This window comes from Paramisgurnus dabryanus, chromosome 1, assembly GCF_030506205.2.
Source record: "Paramisgurnus dabryanus chromosome 1, PD_genome_1.1, whole genome shotgun sequence".
Classification (NCBI taxonomy): domain Eukaryota; kingdom Metazoa; phylum Chordata; class Actinopteri; order Cypriniformes; family Cobitidae; genus Paramisgurnus; species Paramisgurnus dabryanus.
Window position 1 is genome coordinate 63,574,521 of NC_133337.1, and position 12,863 is coordinate 63,587,383.

At 36.8% G+C, this 12,863-nt stretch overlaps 2 protein-coding genes across 2 annotated transcripts; both read left to right on the forward strand.

The window, feature by feature from the left end:
• Window positions 1–1,398: 1,398 nt before the first annotated feature.
• Window positions 1,399–9,724, forward strand: ndc80 (NDC80 kinetochore complex component). Its single transcript, XM_065257758.2, has 17 exons — window positions 1,399–1,578; window positions 2,235–2,340; window positions 2,483–2,563; window positions 2,700–2,826; window positions 4,380–4,552; window positions 4,703–4,805; window positions 4,885–4,974; window positions 5,070–5,163; window positions 5,439–5,539; window positions 6,988–7,132; window positions 7,232–7,437; window positions 8,168–8,314; window positions 8,394–8,486; window positions 8,737–8,829; window positions 8,931–9,061; window positions 9,138–9,240; window positions 9,440–9,724. Exons 2-17 carry the CDS (start codon window positions 2,258–2,260, stop codon window positions 9,563–9,565), a joined length of 1,896 nt encoding a protein of 631 aa, XP_065113830.2. The 5' UTR covers window positions 1,399–1,578; window positions 2,235–2,257; the 3' UTR covers window positions 9,566–9,724.
• A 620-nt stretch (window positions 9,725–10,344) lies between these two features.
• Window positions 10,345–12,361, forward strand: usp39 (ubiquitin specific peptidase 39). Its single transcript, XM_065253630.2, has one exon. The coding sequence runs from the start codon at window positions 10,475–10,477 to the stop codon at window positions 11,954–11,956; it is 1,482 nt and encodes a 493-aa protein (XP_065109702.1). The 5' UTR covers window positions 10,345–10,474; the 3' UTR covers window positions 11,957–12,361.
• The last annotated feature ends 502 nt before the right edge of the window (window positions 12,362–12,863 follow it).

Here is a 12,863-nt window from a genome sequence, read left to right on the forward strand (position 1 = left end):
TTTATCAAAACTAAGTTACTGGCTTGATCTTTTTCATATTTTCTACTAGCTGATACAAGCACTGGGGACCCAATTATAACACTTAACCATGGAAAAGGCAGATTTTCATGATATGTCCCCTTTAAACCTTAATAATATCGCTTACACTATTGCAGTGTTTCTCACCTGAGCCTCAATTTTACTTTTTGATATGTTACATATACCCAGATATCACTTTAATACTTTAAATACCACAAATATGACAAAGCAAGCCTTAGAATAAGCTGAAACAACTAAAACTTATTTTGTTACTTTTATAACAAATATACATAATTTATCATAGTTTATTGAGTAGAAGTTCTCTCAGAAATAAAGGTACAAAAACTGTCACTGGGACTGTACCCTTTCAAAAACTTTGATCCTAAAAAAAGTATTAATACCTCATAGATACATATTTGTATCAAATGTATACATATCTGTACATAAACGGTCCTTTTCAAAGGGTACCGTCCAAAAGCTTTTGTACCTTTATTTCTGAGAGTGTATTGTGTACCTTTAAAGGTACAGTTAACGGTTTGGTACCCCTAAAATGTAACTGTACAAAATTTTCACAATAGGTCTTTAAGGTTTAATATTTTTAACGTATATATTTAAATCAACCTATGAGAATACAGCCCCAGTGACAGAAAAGGTACAGTTTTGTAAAAAAAATTCTAACAGTGAATGGATAGTTCACCCAAACATTTAAATTTTGTCACCATTTACTATTTGTTGTTACAAACCTTTATAAATATCTTTGTTCTGATGAACACAAAGGAAGATATTTTGAGGAATGTTTGTTAACAAACCGATCATGAGGCCCATTCACTTTCATAGTAGGAAAAACAATACTATGAAAGTCAATGGTGCTCATAAACGGTTTGTTTACAAACATTCCTCAAAATATCTTCCTTCTTGTTCATCAGAACAAAGAAATGATACAGGTTTGTAACAACAGGAGTGAGTAAATTATGAAAAAAAAGTCTTAAAGTTAGTTTGTTATTCACTGCACTACTGTATGTAAACCAGTAAAAGTGAAGATGAACCATAGAACAGGAAGAAGGAAAATAGCCCTGCGCCTTATAAATACAATGGCACTATGATATTTGATTGTATAGAATGGAAATTTCATGTATAGTTAGGGGCAGTTTCCTGGGCAGGGTATAGATTACTCCAGGACTAGGCCTTTGTTATATTAGGATATGATGTGCATCTTGAGACAAAACAATGGCACTGATGATATATGTTAAGATATGTCAATGCAAGGTGCTTTTACATTTAGACCGCTTATTCTGGGAAGAAATAGCGCAGTACCCCGCCTACGTGCAGGTGGCAGTGTGGCGCGCTGCAGCGGTGACGTCACCAGAGTGAGCCGTTGAAACGTGTTGGCGGAAATTTTTGAAATCCAACCGAAGCATTGGCGAACAACTGGGGAGTTAAAATACTATTGTGTAGTGACACAAATTTACCTGATACATGTGGTATTACAAACATCTGTAGATATAGCATAGTTCATGCAAACCGAGGGGATCGTGCTTCAGCTAAAGTTTCATATCTGAGGTAAATCTTCATTTCGTTACTCAATTTATATCTTAACTTAGTTCATGTATTATATATGAACGAAATGACGCTTTAAATATAAGTAAGGGGTTTTCCGCATCGCATCTTGTTGTCGTTTTTTTAGGTTATAACGTTACTATTAGCTCAGTGTTTTATTTAACGTGAAGGGGAAATCACAACTTGACGTGTAACGTTATATATAACATATGCTTATGCTACAGTTATAACATAGTTTTGCATTGCTTTGCAGGCAGTGCATTAAAACAATATGTTAACTTGTTTTTTTTTTTTACATTCAATGATGTTACCAGTAGTACCAATATGTATTATTAAACAGTTCTGGACACACCTACTTGTTATAAAAGTATACGTTGTAGAACAAATTTATATTAAGTCATTAAATCATGTTTAACTTGTACAAAGTATTACCCATCATTGTAAAGTGTTCATGGAGTGCATTGTGGGATTAAAAAAAAAAAGTATTTAATCACTTCTTATGAATTATGGACACTAGTTTTGTTTTTTCTCATTAAAAATATAAAATAAGAGTATGATTTTTATAACATTTTAAACATACATTTAGTCCACACATTCATTTGTGAATTTAATGACTTGTAACCTGATAGGCTCATATTATTTCTTGTCTTTCTGTGAAGGCTGTTTGTGTTTAAGGGTAAAGATGAGCCGGAAACCCAGATATTCGGAGATGCCCATGCGTGTGCAAGACGGCAGAATGAGTCTGGTTTACGCCACACCTCAAAAGTACAACAACTTTTTCCTAGAAAATCTCCTCATAAATCAATCTCCATTACAACAGTGGAGTGTTTTATAGGCCCTAACCCTACATGCAGCAGGTTATGTGTTTTGTAGTCATGTTTAACATCTTACCTTTTCTTCATTACAGTAAGGAAAATGTGTTTGGGAAGCTGAACATACCTAAACCTCAGTCGACCACGTCTGAGAGACGAACAAGCTTTTTTGGAAAGTGAGTGTGGAAATGAAATTTCATATCAAGTTCTTTTGAGTTTGATGGTTTTGTAACTATTCATCATTACATTAAACTCTGATAATATCTTTTAAACAGTGTTTAATTGCCGATGTATCCATTTCTCTTTCCATAGAGGCACTGGGGCAGGTGGCCGGAGGACCAGCATGTATGGGACATATGGTGGCCCAGAAAAGATGAAAGACACCAGACCTTTACATGACAAAACGTTCGTCCAGCAGTGTATTAAGCAGCTGTGTGAAGTATGTCTAATTTTGTTCATGTCTATGAAGAGCTCAGATGCAAATGCAGCTAAACGCCACCTCGGTCAAAAATGAGTTAATGACCGAATGTTCTCAAAACTTATTATTTTCATTGTCTACCTTCGCTTCAAATCTGTGCCATTCAAAAATTAATTGATTTATTGGTAGAATCCGCTGAAAGCAGCATCAACTTTCTACACTTGTCCTTTAGTGCATTAATGATGAATTAGTGATTTTGCAATTGTTTACTATGTCTTGTCCAAAGAAGTGGATTTTGCGTAAGGGAAATTTTTTGCACAGTAGCTTGCATGCACTAAGAGGTTTTTGCAGCTAAAAAGTCAAACTTGTAAAATTACAATGAAATGCCAAAAGTGACATTTGTGAAAATAAGGCATTTTAATTACTTGTACCGTATTTTCCGCACTATAAGGCGCACCTTCAATGAATGGCCTATTTTAGAATTATAGGGTTATAAGGCACATAGAATAAAAGATACTGCAGTCAAACGTTTGACTGGGTTTGCGTTATGCATCCACTAGATGGAGCTGTGCTAAAGGGAATGTCAGATAAAGTCAAACTTTATTAAAAGCCTTCTGAAAACTCAGTTCACCATGGTGACGTTGTTCAAACGTTGATGTGCATATTAACAATATCTCCCAGCCTTGCTCACTCTTCTCCCAAATGTCAGAAACAGTCTGATACTCGCGCGAGCCGGCCGAAACATTTTGACATTGACCCGGAGTTTGCCTTGATCCATATATAAGACGCTCTGGATTATAATTAAAGGCTTTTAAGTGCGCCTTATAGTGCGGAAAATACGGTAATAACTTTTTAATTGGAATTAAAGTAAAAAAGGGGAACTACACTAAACATAAAAGCCTAATAAAAAATGCTCATTCACAAGAAAACATGTCAGACACACTTAGAGGTTTTTGCATCTGAACTCTTCATATATTAACCATACATATAAGGTATTAACATGAGTTATTTTTAGCTATTATGGTGGTAATGTTACCTATAAATAATACTATAAAGGTTCAGGTTACTTTAAAAATTGTGGTCCCTCGATATGGTTTCTTTTTATGGCGATACCACGAAAGCTGTATGGTCGATATAACACAAATGCCAAAAATTTGTGAAACTACACAAACATTTGTTATGCATAACATTTGTAAATATACCCTTTTAAAGTACAATAAAGTAAAATATATTTGCATTATAAGACATAATAAGAATAACTGTGTTGACAAAAGATAATGTCGTGTTAAAAAGTGAATAATGATTGGTAATTTTACTGTCTTTCAGGCTTTGGCTTTACATTGAGTGACACAAAGTGTCTTTTCATTACAAACAACAAATTTGAGTAGTAGTAATAGAGAAATTTACTGTCTGATTGAAAAGATTTATCAGCCAATGGAGATAATAAAAATCCATATATCAGACTCTGCAATATATCGTTCTATCACAAATGAAATTTTAACATTATGATTGCCAGTCTTTGCAAAGTCACAGAGGTTTGCTGGTTACCTAATAATTTTTTTTCCAATATCTAGTTTCTGGTTGAGCGGGGCTTTCCAGGCAGCATCACAGTGAAGACTCTCCAATCACCATCCACAAAGGAGTTTTTAAAGATTTTCGAGTTCATCTGCTCTTTTATGGACCCCTTATTTCAGATCCCCACTGCTAAAGTTGAGGAGGAGATCCCCAGAATGCTCAAAGATATGGGGTAAAGGCATGCAATAGTACAAAGTTAAGGATGGCAATGTGACACAAATTTCTTCAGTCTCACCCGCCCCAAATAAGTTTAAATAGAGGAGGATAATGTGCAGAGTTTGTTTGTCCTAATCACATAGATATTGTTGTGGTTTTGTTTCAGATACCCCTTTGCACTGTCGAAAAGCTCTATGTATTCCATTGGTGCCCCTCACACGTGGCCTCAGGCTCTCGGTGCTCTTATTTGGCTCATTGACACGGTCAAGGTAAACCTTCTCTAGACACTTAATATGATTATTTATTATTGAATCAATAATGTATTAATCGGGGTATGTATCATTGCAGCGGTTTAACAGTTCGAGAGAGCAGGACATGCTGTTTTGTTATTTCTCAGATGAGCTCTGTGATCTAGAGGAAGGGGCCGAGTACAACAGGGTAATGAGGCAAATTAAACGCATTTGTTTTGTGGTCTCATCTCTTGACATCAACTTTTGCAGAATGTTATGTGACTTGTGTGTTTCTTTTTGTAGCTCCATTTAGACCACTTGTCGGACACCTACAACAAGTTCATGGAGGGATCTAATACTTTTGAGGATGAGGATAGAGACTATCTTAATAAACTGAGTAAGTCACGACATTGTGATGACTAAGTGTGTAGTTTGAGCATTTGCTTTGGACTGAGAGTTCATGGTTAAGCATTCAAAGGAGACAAACTTTGGTCAGTTCGATAGGGCTGTCCATCATATCATCAGTTAAGCATGTGCTCATTTCTAATGTAAGTAACTTCTGTGTGGTGTTCTCATAATTTCAGTAAATTGAAGTACAAAGAAACTTTGTTGCCTGGGGATATGTAAGCCTTGTGGCTTGTTCATCTTTGGATGTGTTTGTGTGATTCTCAGAGAAGATGTATAATTTGGATGAGGCGCTGTTACACTCTCAGCAGGAGAAACATGCGATGCTGATGGAGCATGTGGAGAGACTTGAGAGAGAAAGCCAAACTGTAAGTGATGATGTGTTTGCAGAAAAACAGGGAAATTATTAAAATATGTCATATATATATATATATATATATATATATATATAAAATAAATTATATAGTATTATTGCAAATTGTTCTGTCCTCATAAATACATTATAATCTAATGACATGTTATATACTTTTTTATTGACTATCAAACATGTGATTAATAGATAACAAGTGTCATATCAAAGGCTGGGTATCTTGATTTTAAAAAATCTTAAAGGTGCTCTAAGCGAATTGAAGCGTTTTAGACCATAACAAATTTTTTGTTACATACCGGAAACATCTCCTCACTATCTGCTTGCTGCCTGTCCGCTGATCAAACTGTAAAAAAACGCGATCTCTGTAGACAGCCCAGGCTTCACAAATGGCAATATCAACAAATGGCCAAACCTAGCTCACAAAACAAAACAAAGTATTCCAGCCAATAAACGACAAGAAGGATTTGGGGGTGGGGGTTGGGCGCGTTCATGAAAGCACGGAAGGGAGGGGGAGGAGTTAGCTACGCTCTGTCTGTTTGAAAACAGTTCAAACATCAACAGGAAGTGACGTCGCACATTATTCGCTTAGAGCGCCTTTAAGCCTACTAGCACTGAAATCACGATTCCACCCTCCATTCAAATCGCCATCCAAAACACATGAACATGACAGCCCAGAAGCAAGAAAGAAAACTTTGTACGGTCAAAGTGAATAACATTACCAAAATAACCAACATAAACAACCGTTTTAAAGGGCTAAAAAGCACATAACTTTGTGTTTATTGGTGTAATACAATGTGTTTGTATGGTTTATGGTTGAAAAAACACATTATTTTCCACATACCGTACATTTTTGTAGCACCTCTTAAGTCTCGCCCTTCTGTAACAGGTCATTTTGTACAAAGCTCGTCATTCTGAGAAGGCGCGTGTGAACCAATTGGCCAGCTATCCAGTGCGTTGCGATTGGCCGAATACCTCAATTATGTAAACGGAAATGTGACGCTCCTTACCATGTTTTGAAATATGAGCTCCAAAAGCAATAGTAAAAGCCAGGAGATACTATCGTCTTTACTACCTTACAAATACAATCCTGAATCTGACCCAGAAAACACAGATGGCTAAGCTAATAGATCAACTTTACTAGTGCGATGTGAGCAGAACGTTACAGATTGGTAAGTAGTATTAGACAATGCTTCCAGCACTCTGCCTGTAAAGAATGCCGGAAAAAATCGGCCAACACGGAAGCCATGTATCGCCCGATGCACATAAAACTCACAAATATCGGCCCGATATATCGGCCAGCCTGCACTTGTGGAGGAAAAAACTTCCTTTTGATTTGACTATTAACAAAAAATATTTTGTTGAGGTAATGGTCAGTGCTTTTTGGTGGTTGATGGGTAATATTTTCATAACTATACTAACATTAACTTTGTTTATATGTGTTGACAGGATCGTCTGATAGGAAAGAGGACCGAGAAGCTTCGATTACAGGCCGATCTTCAGAAGCTGCAGAATTATCGCTCCACTCTAGAGGCTCACAAAGCCGGACTGGAGAATAAATTTGCGGGACTGTCTGAGGAGCTTGAGGCTGCCGGTGAGAGTTTCCACCTTATTGTAAAATACGAGCTGAATTACAGCCATGCGTGCAACTTACCAAAAGTTCAAATATGAAATGTCTCTGTTCTCTGCGAAGAGATGCAACTGGAGGGTCTGAAGCAAGATAGGACAAGACTGCAGCACATCCTGGAGAATCAGAAGTTTACTCCTGCTGATATCGAGCGTATTAATCAAGAGAGGAATGAACTGCAGCAGACGGTTCAGAGCCTAAACCAGAGTCTAGAAGGGGCAGAGCAGCTGGTGTGGAACGAAGAAGTCAACTTATCCAAAACCAAAGAAAAGGTCGGCACTTTTAATTATTAGTGTAAAATGGTGCAACTTGTCCCTTTAAGAGGAAGAGAACATTAACATTTTATTTGCTCTTTAAAGGTGAATGGGGTTTTTGCACAACAAACTTAAATATTCTGCAAAGCATTTTTGTTTCATTAAATGAAGACGTTAGGCAAAACTGATGTCCATTGCATATGCAGATTTATATTTTTTTTAAATGTTGTTATTTTTCTTCTTCTCACAGACATTTGGATACTAAAACAGAATAATTTTTCAGATTTTTTGCTAAAATTTTTGCACAGTTGTTCACATTATTATTTAAAGGAAACACCACAGTTTTTCAATATTTAACTATGTTCCTACCTTTTGTTTTCCTTTAAATGCGACTGCCATGAAATGACCTGCATGCGGAGAAGATGACATGACCTCATCTTCCGCCTCGTCTAGCATAGAATTGTGACGTCTGTCGCATTTCAATGACGGATAAAAAGTCAGATGAAACGAGACTTGGCCATTCAGACTGAAGTCACATTGCAATACATCAGATATGTTTACGATTTAAAACCACATATGAAGGTGGCTTGGGTCTGATTTGAAAAATATAGTAAAATAAGACAATCAGATTTGGGTCACATTTGGGCAAAAAAATCAATATGCAACAGATAAAAACGACTAGCTAGGTTAAGTTCGTTTGGTGTGAAGGCCAGTGCAATAATTTCAGATGTTTGACGTTGTTTTTCAGGCAGAGCTGAAGGTCACTGAATTTAATAAACTGGGTCGTAAGCTGAAGCTCATCCCTCAGACAGCGGAGAACGCCTGCGGTCATGACTTTGAGATCAAAGCAGATTATAGTTTCACCACCATCACACAGTACAAAACACACATACAGGTACAATCACTGCAACTATTCAGAAATCAGACTTTGATTTGGGCTTTTTTATTTATTGATTTACACATCTCGCCTGTAGAATCCTCTGAAGAACATGTTGGTTGACGTGGAGGATGAGTACAACAGACACACTAATGTGAAGTTGCTGAGTTTGGAAGAGGCCATTGAACAGGTATGTTAGGGTCCTGTAAAAAACATCAGGATTATATCACAAACTAAACCTTCTCAAAAATAGGAGTGTTCTTGTACATTGATGATGTTTGTTCACATTGAGCAGCCTTTAGTGTGTTCTATATATCTTAAGTTTTTGTCCTAACCAGCTGCATCTACAAGTGATGATCATTTATTGCAATTTCTGCACCTTCATGTTAAATGTAGAGACAAAGCTTAAACTGAGATTTTTTTATTCTCCCCATTAACAGGTGAGGTCTAACATTTTCGATAAGGAGAATGACCTCAAACAGCTCAAGGAACAGATTTGCAAAGTCGACCAACAGCTGGAACACGACATGCAGGTAAAATTCAGCAGCATTGGAATGGATTGGATTTTAATTGAATTGGATTTTAGCTTTTTATAGGTATACATTATTAAAAGGACAAGTTTTGGTGTGTGTAGGAAATGGCCCAAGAGGAAGAGAAGTGGAAAGCTGAGTTGGACTCCGCTGAAACTTATAAGAAACGCTTGGAGAAGAAAGTAATGCAGGGATGTGAGAAAGCTGAGGAGGAACTTAAAGCTGCCCAGCAACAGTACGTATCTCTCCCTTTATCCCCCTGTATTTTTTTCACTACATGCATCTCAATTCATGCCTGAACTCTCCATCAGGTATCACCTCGTCGTGCAGGAGACAAACGAGGAGAATCGCATGGTCTCCAAAAATCTGACTGACATCTTCTCATCTGCAGTAAACTACCTGTGTGCAGTTGAAGTATGAGATGATTTTACTTACTATTTATCAATAACTGTTTTTATTTTTCAGATTTGAGAGCAGAAAATTGTGCTAAGGAATATCCCATCTTTTCTTCTGTAGTTTGTGTATTTGAAATGCTGTTATTTGAATGCTTTTAAAGCAGTAGTTTTTGTTCGTACAGAAGCTGCATGTAAGCTGTTATTTCTTTGTCTTGTAGAACAAGTGCAGTGAACAGTCGAAAAAGTTTGATAAGTTGAAGGATGTGATGCGTGAGGATGAAGCTGACCTGGAACAGCTGACGTATCTAGTGGAAAACTTCATGAAGAAAGAAAATGCCCTTTAAGTCTGATACATGTTTTGTAAATATTTCAACTGTATGACCTTTCAACTAATGTTGTCAACATCTGTCATGATAGAGTAATTTTTCAGTAGAGAAAAGACCGTTCTTTGTATTTATCCTGTATTTACATGTTTGTTTACTAATAAAAATGCTTATACTTTTTCTTGAATTAAATATTTAAGAAAAAAAAAAAAACATTTTTTTCTTACCACACTGGCAGATTTTTGTGCTTGTTTTAATTCACTTAAATTAGATTTTTTTTGTCTAAAAACTAGACTTATTTTCTTAGCTTTTTTGCTCATCAAGAAAATACATCTTGATTCAATAATTTTTTTAGATTTGTAATGAAAACAAGATAAAAAGACTTAGCAACAAGTCATTTTTTGCAGTGTAATTATTAAGTCTGAATATTTTTTACTTATTTTATGGACAAACTTTCTATAAAATTAGCAATAATTTAGTTATTTATTTTAGAATTTTGATCCAGATTTTTACTTGTCCTATTATAAACATTTTTAACAATATTGAAAGTAGAATATAAAAAAAAACAATGCACACATTTGGCCAAACAAATCCTTATGTGGAGAAAAAAAGCATATTTCTGTTTCAGCTAAAGAGGCTGAGACAGGCTAAAGATCAATAATGTAAAATTAAGCTTTTATGAGGAAAATTTGAAGTTTTTGTTTTATTTTCATGCTAGATTTCGAGTAGTGTCTCTGGTAAAGTGTGATAAACTAGCAACTCTGCGTACTGACGGTCGGAACTTTAATTCAGCGTACATTGTTTCCGACGGAAGAGCTGACGCGACGGACACATGAACATCCTGTTTCCTGAGTTTTCCACGTTTGTTTGCTAACCGCCTAAAACTGTAGTGCAATTATTTTGCAATTAATTAAACATCAACCCGATACAATGATAGCAGGCATGAAACGAGAAAAGATTATCGACGAAGACGAACAGGACGAGGTGAAGGTGAAAGTTAGACGAGTTGAAGATAGGAGAAGCCGCCATTGTCCATATCTAGACACAATCAACAGAAGTGTTTTGGATTTCGACTTTGAGAAGCTTTGTTCGATCTCACTCTCACACATTAATGTCTACGCGTGTCTAATCTGTGGCAAATATTTCCAAGGACGCGGACAGAAGTCTCACGCGTACATTCACAGCGTTCAGTTTACGCACCATGTTTTCCTGAATCTCCACACGCTCAAGTTCTACTGTCTGCCAGACAATTACGAGATCATCGACTCCTCTTTAGAGGACATAACATATGTTCTGAAACCCACATTCACCAAACAGCACATCTCTGGCTTGGATAACCAAGGGAAGCTGTATCGAGCCTACGATGGCACAACGTATTTGCCTGGAATTGTGGGTCTCAATAATATCAAAGCCAACGACTATGCCAATAGTGTTCTGCAGGCGCTGTCAAATGTGCCCCCACTAAGGAACTATTTCCTTGAAGAGGAGAACTACCGTAAAATTCGGCGGCCACCCGGTGACATCATGTTCCTGTTGGTTCAACGCTTTGGGGAGCTAATGCGCAAGCTTTGGAACCCGCGTAACTTCAAAGCTCACGTGTCTCCGCATGAAATGTTGCAGGCTGTGGTGTTATGCAGTAAAAAAAACTTTCAGATCACCAAGCAAGGGGATGCCGTGGACTTTCTCTCCTGGTTCCTGAATGCATTGCACGGTGCCCTCGGTGGGACGAAGAAAAAATCGACCATCATCACACAGGCGTTTCAGGGGTCCATGCGAATCTTCTCAAAGAAACTTCCCCATCCAGATCTACCACCAGAAGAGAAAGAAGCTCTTCTCTTAAAAGAGGACTTTCAGGAGGTGATGTCCGAGTCCACTTTCTTGTACCTGACCTTGGACCTGCCCACCGCACCCCTCTACAAAGATGAGAAAGAACAGCTCATCATTCCTCAAGTTCCTCTCTTCACCATCCTAGCCAAGTTCAATGGAAACACAGAGAAAGAGTACAAGACATACAAAGAGAACTTTCTGAAAAAATTTCAGTTGACCAAGCTTCCCCCGTACCTCATCTTCTGTATCAAAAGGTTCACGAAGAACAACTTCTTTATTGAAAAGAACCCCACCATTGTCAACTTTCCAATCACCAATGTTGATTTGCGTGAGTATCTGACGGAAGAGGCCCAGGCTACTGAGAAGATCACAACCTATGACCTGGTGGCCAACGTAGTTCATGATGGAAAACCAACAGAGGGCTCATATCGAATTCACGTTTTGCATCATGGAACAGGGAAGTGGTATGAACTTCAGGACTTGCAGGTGACCGATATCTTGCCCCAGATGATTACGCTTTCAGAAGCATACATACAGATTTGGAAAAGACAAGATATAGATGAAGGAAGCCATACAGGGGCATAGGAGTTCCGGCATTTCATGTACGACATGTTGTTCCTGCTAAGTTCTTTGAGTGCTTTTCACCCGAATCCAAATTTGCTTAAAAATGTAAAGGTTGAGTTAAAGTTAGTTACAGAAATGGTTTTGTTCTACTACATAATCTATTTCATGTATTTTAGTACTGAAATATCTGTAACCTTCAATTTCAAATTGACTGTTCCTCTTTGAAGATTGTCTGTTTGTAGTTTTTTATTAAACTTCCCAAGACTCAATTCAGTGTTTTGATCATTTGGTTTCCCACAGTGGTATGAAAGGGATTTTTATAAGCTTGTAAAACAGATTTATTGGATGTTTACACAATATAGTTGAAACTACTACATGCGACATAAAGGAAAAGTGTTTGGACATAATAAAACTAACTGGTAAACAGTTTTTGCTGTATTGTCTTATATATTCATATCCGTTAAAGCTGTAAACAGAAAAACTTTGTGCAAAAAACAGCCTTTCCTAAATTATTTCATTCTAGTATGACACTCGGGAATGCATCATTTTCTATAAGTTCATCACGTTTGTTGTGTGTTCCAGGGGATTAAAACATACAATATATATTTCAGACATAATGGAGTAATGGCAACTAATAATAATTGTAGTAGTAAATATATAAAGTTGCATACAAGGGAAATACACAGGAAAGTTAGCTAAACTACCTCAAATGAGTACTTATGGTTGGATTACACAACTGATAACACATTTAAGGAAAAAAACTGTATTTGTCATCAAATGTATTGATGACTTAATTTGAGAAAAATTCTGTTGCTATTTTTATTTATTTTGATTTGTCTGAGATTCATCAATGTTATATTTCTCTAAATTAAGTACAACAGGCAAGAATGAAGTGATATGACTTCTCAAGAGGTACCCATTACGTTAC

Bases quoted from the DNA above. Each gene is read 5' to 3' on its own strand.
- ndc80 (XM_065257758.2), top strand. From the start codon at position 2,258: ATGAGCCGGAAACCCAGATATTCGGAGATGCCCATGCGTGTGCAAGAC. The intron at 7,133-7,231 runs GTGAGAGTTTCC...TTCTCTGCGAAG, and splicing joins TGAGGAGCTTGAGGCTGCCG to AGATGCAACTGGAGGGTCTG. The intron at 9,062-9,137 runs GTACGTATCTCT...ACTCTCCATCAG, and splicing joins CTTAAAGCTGCCCAGCAACA to GTATCACCTCGTCGTGCAGG.
- usp39 (XM_065253630.2), top strand. From the start codon at position 10,475: ATGATAGCAGGCATGAAACGAGAAAAGATTATCGACGAAGACGAACAG.